Below are 14,751 nucleotides of genomic sequence, written 5' to 3'. Positions count from 1 at the left end.
CTGTACAGAACAAAGGGCTGCACAGTTTAACATCACTAAGCCAGCACAGCTTACAGATGTACAACATAAGCCATCAAAAAAAAGACAAAAAAAACCTCCCTTCCCTCCAAACTTTCTGAATGAAAGAACGAGATGTATTATCTGTTGGTGCTGATTACATTCATTATTTATAAGGGCATGCATCCCAAACCTATCACAATACTCATAGTGCCGCCTGTTGGTCAAAATAAACAGAAGAGACGAGACAAAACTGCCAAAGCTGCTGCTTGTCAAATTGAACTCCTAACAGAAGTGAATTTAATATTACTACGGTTTAGTTTATCACCATTGAATTACTTCAAACTACTACTCATACTTTTCTGACGCTATTCTAATGTTATTTGTTGTTTTATGTTAACATCCATTAGTTTACTTTAAATGTTTGCAAATTTGTTGAAAATTTACTCTAAAGTACCACGATGCAAGTCTTAAAATCTTAAACTCTACTACATGTTCTGTAATTTATACATGGACGGCGCGTTTGTCTTTGTTTTGACCTAGTTTTTATTGTCTGGCTCATAATGTATTCGTTATAATTAGTTTATTTTCTTCTCTGCTGACAATTACTTTATGCTATTATTTAAATGTTGTCCAAAACTGGGACTTTTTAAAGTGTTAAAAACAAAATAAGTCTTGGTTCTTCTGTGAGAGACGTGAGGTTCTCGTCTCAACAATAACCCCTCTGATTTCCCATGAGCCTCCGCGCTTCATTCCGCTGTGAGCGTGTCTGAATCAACACTGATGTTGTTTGTAAATAATCCGAGATTTTAAAAGGTAAAACTGAGTTTCGCTTTTTTAATCCGAAATGTTTGCTTATGTGTTATCATAACAAAGCCAATTTAGATTTATTGTGTGATTTGCCGTTTCTCTGCAGCCGCTTGCTATTTTTCTTGCTTTTTAGCATGTTAGCATCCAGACAGAGCCGACCTGCCTGCTAATGGATTTCGGAATAATGTGCTAGATCTACGTCGCTGTATGAATGCTTCTGATTTCTTAGCATTTATGCACTTCTTTCATGACTGCATTTTGATTCTACGTATTAGCTAGGAGTAAATGGTGGGAATCTGAGTTAGCATATTAGCCGGTCTGTGTCCGCAGTAACAATCTCGTGTCTGCTAGAGGTGGATCACGGGTTTTGCATCACAATAGTTGGGCTTTTAATCTTAACATTAATAAGTCTGGATATATTTTTCCCTGTGGGACGCAAAGATAATTTGGTTCTAACACAAAACTTGTTTTGTGGCATTACAGTGATCTATATAGCTCCTTAGTTTTGATGGAGTCTCAAGCTTTAGCTAGCTTTCATTGAGGTGTAATTGTGCTGGTATGTCTAAACCCAGATTATGATGTAATTTGTGGAATGTTGGTATAATTTCATTAACCACATAGCCTTGCGCTGATATCTTTGGTTTTCTTTTAGATGTCTGAGCTGTTTATGGAGTGTGAAGAGGAGGAGTTGGAGCCGTGGCAGAAGACAATTCCAGAAATCAATCTGATAGATCTTGAAGATGACGATGATGATGAACCAATATTTGTCGGTGAAATCTGTAGCTCCAAGCCTGCGGCCAACACAAGACAAGGTATGACTCTCTTTTGGGCACACCGTCACTACTCTTCTGGTCCTGTACTTAAGATTGTTTGCTCATTGTTTCTTGTGATCTTCAGGTGCTGTTAACCAACAGAACCAGCGAAATGTCCCGGTTCAAAAACCCTCAATGTTGGCATCATCACAAAAGCCTCCGCAAGCTCCGCCGAACCCCGCAAGTGTTGCTATAGGTCCTACAATCATGGTCAGAGGTGCTGCCCCTTCAAATCCCATCCTCATCCCTATTAACACAACTCTAGGACCTCAAACAGCCCCTCAACCCATCATTATTAACAATCAGGTAACTTCACTTTTCTTCGACTTTCTCAGGTTAAATCTGTGCTTCTTCCCACTCGGGTTACATTTTACATTAGTCATAATAAACATGCATGAATTCAATTTAGATTTATTAATGTGTCTGTTCATAGGCCGAATTTGATGAGGGTACTGAATCTTTATTGTTTCACCAGGGTTACATTGTGGCATCACCACAGAATCTCAACAGCAGCACCTCGTTCATCAGCGCTTTGGGGTCACAGTATCCACTAGGAACCACTCTCACGGTTGTGCCAGGTATAAATGTGTCTGTGAGATTTTTAAATGGTTTTGAAAGACATTTATATGATGAAAAATACAGTCAAAACAGCAAGATTATTGCATTTTAACATAACTTTTTTTATTGAAATATATTTTAAAATGTACTTTATTTTTGTGACGGCAAAGCTGAATTTTCAGCAGACATTTCTCCAGTGTCACATGTTCTTGCAGAAATCATTCTAATAGTCTGATTTGCTGCTCAAGAAGCTTTTCTTATTACTATCATCATTGTTGAAAACAGTGGTGCTTAATATTTTGTGGAAATCGTGATACATTTTTCATGATTTTTGATGACTAAAAAGAGTAGCATTTATCTGAAGTAGACTTTGTTTTTTGTTGTAAAATTACAGATATTTTTGCAGTCCCTTTTTTGATTTGTTTATTGTGTCTGTTAAATAAGTAATAATTTCTTATAAATGTTCTTATTCTTATTTTAAAAAAATATGAGTGGTAGTGTATGCTAATTAGTGAATTAGTATGTGAGTTCTTCATTACTTTGTGTTTGTTTCTCAAGCAGCAGGTCAGCAGATATTGCCGCAAGTCACCATCACACCAAAGCTGGGGGTCATTCACAGGCCTCAAGTGCAGCATATCCAGGACAATGTGGTGACCTTGTCCAATGTACGAGCCCCAGCTAACCTTTCTTCTCAGTCCCACGCTACTTCAGGATCTCAAAACACAACAGGCATCGTTCCAGCAACACTAGCTAAACAAAAAACTTTATCCCTGCAAACTATGAACAGCAAAGGTAAGCCTGTGTGTGGATGGATAAGCAATAACAGTGTATCCACTACTTTTACCAGTAGACCTATTTTCTAGTTTAGTGTTATTTGATGAAGTGAAAGGATTATAACCAAGGTTTGAATTTGAAATTACCACCCACCCACTATCCTGCCAGATTATGGTTGCCACCCACACACCCACCCACCATAATTTTTGGATGATTGAGCAACTGCAATTAGACATGACATAGCAACAAAACTGGATTTATTTGTTGTCCATCAACCCTCTACATTGCGAGTAAATCACCCGCATATGCGTCTAAATCTTCACTCTGGCGACTAAATGATGTCTAATATTAGCCAATTGCTAATAAATTCTCAGATTTTACTCGCCAGTGTGTGATATGTGTGTATATATGTATATGTGTATGTATATATTTATCAGTCTGGCGAGTAAACAAAAAAATTTACTAGCCAATGGCGATTCAATTGCCAAGGTGTTCGTAGAGGGCTGTCCATGTACTAAGCTACAATAAAAAAAAAATATTGCAAAAATACACCAAAATCCCAAGGCCCCTCTTGCTTTTCTGAAAGGTGTGAAGGTTGTGTTTGCGAAAACTTTTTAAAAAGGTTTTTTCTTTGAAGATGAAGACTTGATGGGATGTTTCTTTTTATGGCCCACAGATAATGGCACAATGATAAATGACACAAGCAACAGTGGGTCCAAAGGAGGTAAGCTTGACATGGGTAGGTTTTTGTCCAATATGTATTGTAGAATTTCCAGAAGCAACAATCTCTGTTCAGCTTTTAATCTTTTTTTCCTTCTTTGACAGCTGGAGATAATGATTTCCCCTTCAAAAAGAAATGTCCCAGGTGTCAGAATGTGTTTGGCTTTCAGCCTTTAAAAAATCATATGAAGGTTGGTATGTTTTACTTTCTTTTTTGTTTCCTGTGTTAGCAACAGCTTTATTGAATGCAGTCAGGCAGCGTTAAATCTCAAGATTAACATAGATGGTTATTACATCAGTAGAGTGTCATTGTCTTCATCGTCCTGCAGCTTGTTTTATGTAGTTATGAGCTGTGTGGAAAGCCAAGCAAACACTCCAACTGAACCAAGTAAACGGCAGTGCCACTCATGCACTCTGGTTATGTAGTCTGGTCTGCTTTTTTTACTATATGTAACTGCATTTTTGTAGCTCATGGAATAACTCACTGCTTAAATGAGATGTCACCTTGTGCAGTGTTTTAAACAAAGAATAAGACATTTTCTTAAAGGGATAATTTAGCCAAAAATGAAAATTCTGTAATCAATTGTTCAGCCTCATGTCTTTCTAAACTCATAAAACTTGCGTAAATCTTTGGACCATAAATAAAGATCTTTTTAAAATATTCCCATCGTTTTTTTTCTCCATCTGTTGAATGTACACAACCAAAATTTTCATACTACAAAAAGTTCATAAAGACATTGTAAAAGTAATCCATACAAATTGAGCAGTTTAATCCATGTCTTCCAATGAGTGATCACTTTATGATGAACAGATTTAATATAGGCATTTATTAACATATAAACATTGACAACGTACATACATAGAGCACATCAACTGTGCTAAACAGAATTTTGGTAAAGTGGTAAAAAGAGTTTGTTTGTTTGAGCCTCTGATGATTGACTGACTAACTCGAAAATTAAAAATGGCACTTCATTTTAAAAATGCTGCCACCTCCTGATGTAGAGACAGATATACTTTGATTCCTCAGCTGAAAAGCATTATTGAGATGTTATGATGCTTTTTTTTCTCTTCTTCTTCAGCTGTGCTGCCCTGAATTATTAGACTCTGTGTTCCCCTCAACATCGAAGCCTGACAAACAAGCCAGTGCACCTAAAGTCTATGAGTCTGACAAAGGCAAACTCATCATGCTGGTTTCAGACTTCTACTATGGGAAATGTGAAGGGGATCCATCTCTGATTCCCAAATTCAAGTCCAACACCACCTTCAAGTGCAACAGCTGTTTAAAAATGCTCAAGAACAATATCAGGTATTTTTTGGAGTGTTAGTTATGCAAAAACCTATTAGGTTACACATTTTTTGAAGTACCATCTTTAATCAGCCAGGTGCAGAGGTGGTTGAAGCTCTATAGACCTTAGTCAGGGTAGCTGCAATTTAGTTTGTCACGAATGAAAACGATTCAAACAGTCCCAGTCATTTAAGTCTGCTTTTTTGTATAATTCTTTTGGTCTGTGAGGGAGCAACATCACGCATGCGGTTTAGATGGAACATTGCTCATGAGAGCCATTAGCTACAGGAGCCCAGAGATGGAGAAAGCAATAGTTAGAGAAAGAGAGACCCCATCACTGGATTTCCCCTCAGACCCCCGTTCCCTCTAGGGGCCCCAGATGAATAATGAAGGGTAGTTTGGCTGCTATAAGAACTGTTCCTGTGATTAAATAACTTTACTCCACTACGGCGTGAGAAAAGCCTCAGTAAGCTCCTTTTAATGGGGAGGCGCGTTTGCAGCGCACTCCCAAGTTCTGGCGGCGGGGGTCACAGTTCAGCCGCATAAAAATCCCTGTTAGGGGAGCTGAGGTTGCAGAACGTGCTGACTGAAAAATTGGCCGCTCAATGTCAGGGCACCAATGGCAGGTGAGGCAGAGCCTGCGCATCACATCATTAAACAAAGAAGCAGCGCAGTATAATTGCTGGTATTATAATGGCTATTATGCACAGTTAGAACATGAACTTTAAGTAGAATATTTGCTAATTTATCTCTTGAAAACCCTTGGGAGCTCAAACACTTCTTGAGTACACACGCACAGGCCTTGCACTGTTCAAAGGTGACTTTTAATGGCGTGTGTTTGTAATTTGGCTAATTATATTTAACTGCGCAGGAGTTTTATTTTGTATTCCCAAAGGACGCTGAACATTAGCTACTTTAACTTTGGCATTTTCCCTTCCCTTCAGACGTCTTTGATGAATTACGGTTTATGATGAGTTGATAGTTCATGTACTGCTCATTTGTATCTTGAAAATCCAGTATAATCTATAGACAAAGCTGGAGTATGACCCGTTTCAAAAATAGGATGTGAAGTTCGGTTGCAACATCTGAAACTGCGTGATTCTCAAAGGATGTTATGTGTCTATTTTTAGGTGCCTTTTGAAAAGCAAAAGGAAACTCCACTCCTGAGAGAGCTGACACTTTGTAGTGGTTTACCTGTTTGAATGTTGCACATCTGTTTGACATTCACTTCCTCGCACATCAAAGGCTTTCCTGTTTAGTTGTCACACATTTGTCAACGGCGGTCCCGCTTGTGTCAGACTGAGTTCTCCCAAGACGGCAGCTGTTTGTGGAGCAGAGCATTTACCTTAAAGAGTATCATTAATGTCGCATGTTGCAGGTGTACCCAATGCCTTCTCACTCTCACCACAAGCTGACTTTTTGGTTGTGAGTGTCACACCTACTGACTGTTTTTTGCAGAAATCTCTACACACACACACAGAATAGATAAGAGGTGACAGACTTAATGACTCTGACACTTCTCTCCAATCATCTGTCACATGAAACTTGCCAAAATAGGTGCATGAGTGCTGCACGAACATAAACATTGTATGTTCATTGGGTTTCATTTCATTGAGTTTCTTGACTCTGTTAATGTGTGTGATTGTTTATCAATCCTTTCAGGGCTTGCTGAAGCTTCAGTGAGAACGTTATTTTCTTATTTTATGAGTCATTTAAGGAGAGATCCCTTACACAGTCACCATCTATAACAATTAGCATTTTTCGGAGTAAAATTTTGGGGTCATTGCCAATGCCACAAGAGTCTGCCCCACTGTGAGTGATCATTTTAAGCATGTCAGAAGTAGTCAGAATCGACAAGGTTAATAATTTAGCATTGAGTTGGTCGCTGCGGCTGTTAACAGTAACACCCACTTGCCGAGAGATGGCCGAGGCTCTATATCGTCTCACACATTCAAATAAAAAGCAAAGCTATATAAATTAAACTCATTATTATTATTAGATGTGGCCCTCTTATTCTTCAATGACCATGTAAATTAAGACTACAGCTGAAATCAGCTAGTTGTAGTAATGCCATCCTTTGCTCTTCCTCATCCCTCTGTTCGTTTTCCTTTCAATCAGGTTCATGAACCACATGAAACATCACCTGGAGTTGGAGAAGCAGAACAGCGAGAGCTGGGAGAGTCACACTACATGTCAACATTGTTACCGACAGTATTCAACTCCTTTTCAACTGCAGTGTCACATAGAGAGTGCCCACAGTCCCTTCGAGTCCACCAGTAAGTCACTACATTTCAGTCACAGGGTCTTTTCCTTTTGGAGTAGGTGGTTCTTGGCCAGAATAAAGGCCTTACAACAATATTAGTGTCAACTAGAAGTCTTCTCGGGTCCTAAAATCCATACCCGACCCAAATCACGTCTTACCCGAATCCGACGTGCATAAATACATTTTTTCAAAAGAAAGACCCGACCCGAGACGGACCCGATGAAGTAAGACCCAAGTTCGACCCGACCCAATGGCATTTATTTTCAAACCCGACTGGACCCGAATGTAAACATTGACGTGTGCACAGCCTGCAGCCCTGCAGTCAGGAAAAATCCCGCTGTCCTGCTGACTGATTTGGCTGCTGCTCCATTACTTTCGTTTATTTATTTACTTATTTATTATTAGGCCTACTTTATATTTTTCCTGCTTGTTGGATTAATGTTATTTCTGAGTTCGGCTTTCAATTGTAACCAGTGCGTTTGAAATATAAACATGATAGTTTGATAAAAATTAAATGGATAGCCTAATAAATTATGGATTTAACAACGTAATTTACCTCATCTCCAGTGAAGGGCTTCTGCATAAAAAAGAAAAGCCCTGCATGAACACGCAACGTAATAAAGCGAGTGGCTTTTCCTGATGGATCTCATATCCATAAGATGAATTTCTGTGTGCGAGGTTGCAAACGTTTGTTCCTTTTATATGCGCGTTTCTTAAAAATGCACTTAACACGAATGCGCAAGTTCGCATCCGGGATGGTTTAAAAGAATTCGGGTCTTATCGGGTCCTATCGGGTCCATTTGGAAAAAGGGCATTTATTTTAAAGGACCCGAGGCTGCTAATACCGAACCTGACCCGTGTTCGAGGCACTCGTAGAAGTTTTGGACCTGAACCCTCTCGGGTCGGACCTTGGGTTTTCAGATCCAAGTGGACCCATGAAGACCTCTAGTGTCAACACCAATGTTTGTTATTAGTTTGTCATCTTCCGCTTTGAATTATCAAGCTTTTTAAAGTCAGGTGGATTCTCATTGGCTATCAGTGTTTTTATTCTACATCAGATTTAAAAAATGGTTCTGAAGGTGATTCCAACAATATCATTACTCTGTCATTGTTATAATTGTGATATGGCTATTCTCCCGGTATTAAAATTGTATTATCCTTCGTGTGAACAGGCCTCAAGCCGCAAAAGTGGCCCATCACATCATAATTGTGATTTTTCTAACTAAAGTAGGAAGTTTCCTACAGGATTTGAGGTTATGTAAAAATAGTCAGTGATTTTGTAATTGGAATGAGAATATTTCACCAGAGGGGAATAAGTTGATGGTTTAGATATATTATAAGTATATTGTTATCTTTTCTTTCCCCAGCCAACTGTAAAATATGTGAATTGGCTTTTGAGACGGAGCAAGTGCTTCTGGAGCACATGAGGGACAATCACAAACCTGGAGAGATGCCCTATGCCTGTCAGGTAAAACTTAATCGTTGCTCTGTGTAATTTGTATTTCAAATACGTGGTTCTCACTTTGTTTTTGCTCTCTTAAAGGTTTGCAACTACAGGTCCTCCTTCTTCTCTGATGTGGATAACCATTTCCGCACAGTTCATGAAAACACTAAAGACCTGCTTTGTCCCTTTTGCCTGAAAGTCCTTCGCAGTGGCCATATGTACATGCAACACTACATGAGACATCAAGTGAGTGTATTACCTTGTGTGTGTTTCCATTTGGAAATGGATTTATTGCCTACTTCTTGCTTACTAATTTAAACCAAAGACTGTGTACATAAGTCTTTTTGACATGTTCTTGGATAAGACATCATCTGTCTCTTTGTCTGTGGATTTGGAGCTTGAGACTTCACTGATCTGAAGTCAGCACAATGTGCAACTCATTTGTGTGCTGCCCCATTGGCTCTCACTCTAAGGTTGGATTGATTTGGTTGTCTGCCGAACACCTTGGTGCAATATATAACAGGCTGACAGTGGCGGCTTACTCTATTCACCTTCCCTGGTTACTCCTTATGGGCTTCTCCCTGGCAACAGCAAACCAGATTAACCACGAGTCATATCGGCCAACAGCAAGATTTGTAACAAAAACAATAGTGCATGTGGTGGTGGAATGATGCGGATTAGAGACCGCCAAGTTCATGGCATATTCCAGTATAAAAAAAGATTATATAAAATTATATTAAAAAAATTATATTTTATAGATTTTTTTAGCAATGATATTAATAAACATCAAAATTAAATGCACAATTGAATTGTTAAATGTAACTTGTGACTTAACTTTGTATGTTATGTATTTTTTATTTTTTTGCTTTTTCTAGAAAAAAGGGATTCAAAGGTGTGGAAAGTGCCGTCTAAATTTCCTCACCTATAAGGAAAAAGTAGAACACAAGACACACTTCCATCGAACCTATAGGAAGCCTAGAAAACTTGAAGGATTGCCTCCAGGAACCAAGGTCTGCTTGTAGTTATTAACTATATAATAGAATATACAATCACAAATGATTTGAGTTAAACTTTTCATTAGCATTATTTAATCCATTTTAGGTGACGATTCGGGCCTCAGTTTCTGGTGCGCAAATGGGTTCTGAAACGTCAAGCAAAGCCTACATCATACCCACAAGTCCTGAAACGACCAAACAACCTGTTAGAATAGCAGCAAACACAACCAAACCAAACGTAAATGGAGGAAAGGCAAAGACGACAAACCAATTCAGCTGGAACCGAAGCAACCAAAATAATGAGCTTAAAAGTTTGAAGTGAGGATTCTTAAGCCCAAAGTATACTTCAGTTTTGATGCGAACGCTTAGCGCATGTGTACAACTGAACACACAAGTGCTCATCAGCACAGGAATCTGTAGTTGTTGCCGCCGTGTTCAGTAGTTTGTTGTTATCGTTCTTCGGTGTCTTCCGTTTCTTTTTCGAATGTGAAGCAGTGGGCCGGGGCAACTAATTTAGGGCTACAGCTAACGATTATTTTTATTGTCGACTAATCTATTGATTATTTTTCGATTAATCTATTAATTATTTTCTGATCAGTTGATGAATTCTTTAGTTAAACTATCAATAAATAATAACAGTAACATCTGCTATTAATCTTTTAATGTTTTATTCAAACGTTTTCTCATAATTAATACTTTACAAAAAATAAATAATAATAACAACAACAAAGAAAGAAAGAAAATAATAACAATAAATAAAGAAAAATAATAACAAGAAAAGAGAAAAAGAAAGAAATAATAATAACAATATATAATTAATAAAAAAGAAGGAAAAAGAAAGCAAGAAAGAAATAATAATAACAAGAAAAAGAAAGAAAGAAAGAAAGAAAAAGAATTACAGGGCAGTGATATAATTCAGTCAATAGAAATGCACATTATGGCTGCATTCACAGTTACTGTTTGGGATTGACAGCAGTTGCTTACAGGTGAGAGACTTGAAATGAAGAAAGAAAGAAAATAATAACAATAAATAAAGAAAAATAATAACAAGAAAAGAGAAAAAGAAAGAAATAATAATAACAATATATAATTAATAAAAAAAGAAGGAAAAAGAAAGCAAGAAAGAAATAACAAGAAAAAGAAAGAAAGAAAGAAAAAGAATTACAGGGCAGTGATATAATTCAATCAATAGAAATGCACATTATGGCTGCATTCACAGTTACTGTTTGGGACTGACAGCAGTTGCTTACAGGTGAGAGACTTGAAATTTTTTATTTATTCAGTAGATTAAAACATCTGCTTGAATACATATCTGTATGAATGAACAGCTGAAGTCACAACCGCATTCAGGACACTAGAGCGACAGAATTAAAAATGGTGTCATAACACCGGGAAGTTTTAGCACAGTTGAGTTGACCGCCCGCTTTTAAATAAATTAACGCAACTCTATGAAGTGATGAGGTGAGAGACTTGAAATGTTTTATTTATTCAGTAGATTAAAACATCTGCTTGAATACATATCTGTATGAATGAACAGCTGAAGTCACAACCGCATTCAGGACACTAGAGCGACAGAATCAAAAATGGTGTCATAACACCGGGAAGTTTTAGCACAGTTGAGTTGACAGCCCGCTTTTAAATAAATGAACGCAACTCTATGAAGTGATGTTGCCATACTAGCCTTTACCTTCTGCTTTAGAGTCTTGTTTTGTTAAACATGACAGAAAAACAGTCTTAAGTAGGGATAACTGCAGGCTCGCGCAATGGGAGTGGCTAAAGCTGCAACGCGTCGATGTATTTTCATAATTGACGTAATCGATGACGTCGAAGAATCGTTGCAGCCCTAAACTAATTAGTGCAAAATAATTAAAGGTGCATGTGTGAGCTGAGCATACAGAGTATGCGTGATTAGAAGAATCTGGCTTTGTCTGTACAGTAGGAACATACTATGCTCCTAATGAAATTCACAGCATGCATGCCTAGCGTACACGTAACATCCAAGTATACTTTAGGATTCAGCTGTTGCATTGTGTTGTATTAGAAGTTAAGAGTCACAGCCTATTGTTTTATATTAACAAGTGTTTATTTTTCACAGGCTTCCAAGTGGAGGAAATAGGTGTGTTGAGTGTCTCTCAGAGGTTATGGACCCTTATGTTCATTATCCTTTATTGCTGAGATGCAATATATGCAAGTTCAGATCGAGTTGCCAGAAAGCCTTCAGACAGCATATGTTCAGGTCAGGGGGAAACTTGGATGGATGAACAATTCCAAATGAATTTAATCAGATCTATAGATAGTGTTCTGTTCATCTGCAGGTTTCACAGCAATTCTTCTAAAGTACGGTTTGGGAAGGTGAGGAAGCCTCCACGTGGTTTGCGGTAAGTTTGGATCTAGTTAGTATGTGATGGTTAACTGCGATAGAGGAGTTTATTTGTGTGATACTTGCAGAAAATGAAAGTTATTGTTTCTTCTTTTGTTTAAGGAGTCTAACGCTGGTGTGTCTCAAGTGTGACTTCCTGGCAGACGCTTCTGGCACTGACCAGATGACCGAGCATTTGCTCAACAGGCCAAACCACTCCTGCCAGGTCATCACGGAGCCAGGTATGATGCCCAACCAACTCATTGCAAAAATATTTTTCTCTTTGTGATGTCAGATTTTCTTACTTGCATACATTTTTTATTTCTTTTAAGTTACCAATGGAGGATCAGAAATGAACAGGTATGAAAGTTGTTTGTATAATTGTTTTGCTATTTATGAGTTTTCAGTTATTTATTGCATGCAATTAAGTTGTATAAAAGGTTAGGGTTTTCTCTTGCCATTTAAAAATCCCATTGTTGTTAATTGTGAAAGCTTGTGTCTGTTTTAAAAATCCGTGGTGTTGCTCTCTACTTTCTGGTATGCTCTCATTGTCAAACGCATGATGTATTGGTGTACAATGACACCATATGCTTATTTGTATTTTTGTTAAATGTAGAGGTTAGAGCTGTGAAGAGAGGAGAGTAAAAATAGACTGGGAAGTGTAGCTTGCCTGATTGAGACAAATTACCTTTTCTGATGAAACGGGTGTGAATACAGACCCTCTGACCTATGAATTGTTTGGAAATATCATTTATTATAAAAAATGATCTCTGTTTTTTTCATTAGTCTTAATTGGGATGCCTATTAAGTGGTATTCGGGAGACCTTACTTAAATTAAAACAGGAGTTTTTGCATTAATTAAGGCTGAAGAACATATTCTTATTAATGTGGAACACAAGGAAAAGCTCACGAGTTGCTGTGAAAGGCAAGTGGGAGAATATTTGTATTATTGTTTGTTCTGTTGCTTTCTTATTGAAAAAACCCATAAAGAATCAATTCAAAACGGAGGAATCACTACATACTTGGACATCTTCAGAGTCTTTTTTAAAAATTTTTTTTTGTCATGTCTAGTTTGTTAGGACTTATGTTGGTCAGTTGAGTGCCAGTGTGAATTTAATGAAATTAAGATTTTCCCCTCAAAAACAAAACATAATTGTTTTTCCTTGCCCCTATTACCATAATGCAAAAAATAAAATCTCTGTAATGCAGAGAAAAGAAATAATAAACGTGCGTATTATGATAGTAGTAGTGTTGTAATGTCTTTAATGTAGTGATTTAAATAAGCAAAAATTAAAGTGTATTTTTCTCGTTGCAATGACTACACTGAGACTTAACATTGAGAAGAATAGGAATAAAAAAAAACTCCAAACACACTGCAGTAATGAAAATGTCGGTAATTGTTATAAGGCTATAAAATTGATGAGTGTAAAACATTTTTTATTGTATTAATACAAAATATTTTTCTGACTTTTGAGGTGAAATATGACCTTTTTGTAGCAGTTGTTGTTACCCTTTTTATTGTAACACACAAGTTTCAGTTTCAGATTTTTTATCAGTCAGGTGATTTTTACAGCTTATAATCTTAAAGGAGCATTGTTTGTCACTCTATTCATGTTTTATTTGCTTTTCTCTTGTTGTTACACCTCATAATCCAGGTCAATGGAGGCCCACGCCAACTCCAAGCAGCTCCTTCTCATTAAACCTGATACTGAGGCTAGAGATGAAACCGAACCCATTCAGATCAGTGATGCACAAGCTATACCAAACAAGGAAAACATAACGGAGGATGGGTCAGAGGTTCTTGGAGCTGACAAATGTGAACCAGACGAGGTGAAGGACGACACCGTGGAGGCTGCAACCAATGATGTGTCAGTAGAGGAATCACCCAAGAGCCTTCCCTCTCACTCACCCGTCAGCCCCCTTTCTGCCCTCACAGATGAAGGTGGCGTAACTCCCTCTGATTTTCTTTGCAAGACTGATGGAATAGAGTCTATGAACACTGACTCGCAACTGGAACCTCTCACTCCATCCAAGGTCCTTGAGAACGACGCCACTGAGAACTCCCAAGTGGAGATGGAAGGTTAACTGCAACCCGGCACAAACAGAACCGAGGATCTCTTAAAAGCATCGCAAGACTCTGGAAGCAGCAGAGTTTCTCGCTGACGCACTCTCCCTCCTTTTGTTTAAAAAAAAAAAACATTAATAGGAGATCTTTTTCTGACTCCAAAATTAAATGAAAGCATACTGTGCTAAAACATGACTTTAAAATCGTATACTATATGAGTACATTATTTCTGTACTTATGTAAGGTTTGCAAAGATGCGCCCTCTAGATTGAAATTGGGTTGCAAAGGCAGCAATGTGAATGTTCTTCTATACTTATTATGATTGTTTTGAAGTCCGTCTGTCCACATTTGTGGTGTCTGTTTGGACTCTACAGATGATCACAAAGCAGAGACATAACAGTATCCAACTTGGAGCTTATTCCCACATCTGCCTTTTCAAGTGGTGGTTTTCAAAGGATAATGAACAAGTTCAGCAGTTTCTCAGTATACTGTATTTAGGAATGATAAAATGCGTCCTGATAATTTTTTTTTAGATTGTGTTTAGTGTTTTGTTATATGTACTTTATCTGGATAGGATCCTGCATTGGGAATCATTTCTCATATTCAGATTGAAAGCATTGTAGAAATCCCATTAATTTGTCTTAATCAGTAATAAACTTTTATAACATA

General features: G+C 37.7%; 1 protein-coding gene across 4 annotated transcripts; it reads left to right on the top strand.

The window, feature by feature from the left end:
• Positions 1 to 710: 710 nt before the first annotated feature.
• LOC107730270 (zinc finger protein 280C-like) lies at positions 711 to 14,751 on the top strand. 4 transcript variants are annotated; one of them, XM_016541051.1, is made up of 18 exons: positions 711 to 813; positions 1,460 to 1,619; positions 1,705 to 1,925; positions 2,095 to 2,197; positions 2,736 to 2,969; positions 3,628 to 3,690; positions 3,777 to 3,862; positions 4,751 to 4,977; positions 7,075 to 7,232; positions 8,587 to 8,687; positions 8,763 to 8,909; positions 9,539 to 9,673; positions 9,765 to 9,976; positions 11,754 to 11,894; positions 11,974 to 12,036; positions 12,141 to 12,259; positions 12,350 to 12,377; positions 13,673 to 14,751. In XM_016541051.1, the coding sequence occupies exons 2-18, from the start codon at positions 1,460 to 1,462 to the stop codon at positions 14,100 to 14,102; spliced, it is 2,628 nt and encodes an 875-aa protein (XP_016396537.1). In that variant the 5' UTR covers positions 711 to 813; the 3' UTR covers positions 14,103 to 14,751. The 4 variants fall into 4 exon arrangements, with proteins under 4 accessions (XP_016396537.1, XP_016396540.1, XP_016396538.1 ...); XM_016541054.1 differs by having other exon boundaries at positions 712 to 813; positions 2,739 to 2,969; positions 3,628 to 3,675; XM_016541052.1 differs by having other exon boundaries at positions 712 to 813; positions 2,739 to 2,969.

Source organism: Sinocyclocheilus rhinocerous, unplaced genomic scaffold (genome assembly GCF_001515625.1).
Source record: "Sinocyclocheilus rhinocerous isolate Xijiao unplaced genomic scaffold, SAMN03320098_v1.1 scaffold368, whole genome shotgun sequence".
In the NCBI taxonomy this organism is placed as follows: Eukaryota; Metazoa; Chordata; class Actinopteri; order Cypriniformes; family Cyprinidae; genus Sinocyclocheilus; species Sinocyclocheilus rhinocerous.
Note: the sequence above shows the minus strand (reverse complement) of the source record. Positions and strands in the feature narration are given on the sequence as shown.

Bases quoted from the DNA above. Each gene is read 5' to 3' on its own strand.
- LOC107730270 (XM_016541051.1), top strand. From the start codon at position 1,460: ATGTCTGAGCTGTTTATGGAGTGTGAAGAGGAGGAGTTGGAGCCGTGG. The intron at 1,620-1,704 runs GTATGACTCTCT...TGTGATCTTCAG, and splicing joins TGCGGCCAACACAAGACAAG to GTGCTGTTAACCAACAGAAC. The intron at 12,260-12,349 runs GTATGATGCCCA...ATTTCTTTTAAG, and splicing joins CCAGGTCATCACGGAGCCAG to TTACCAATGGAGGATCAGAA.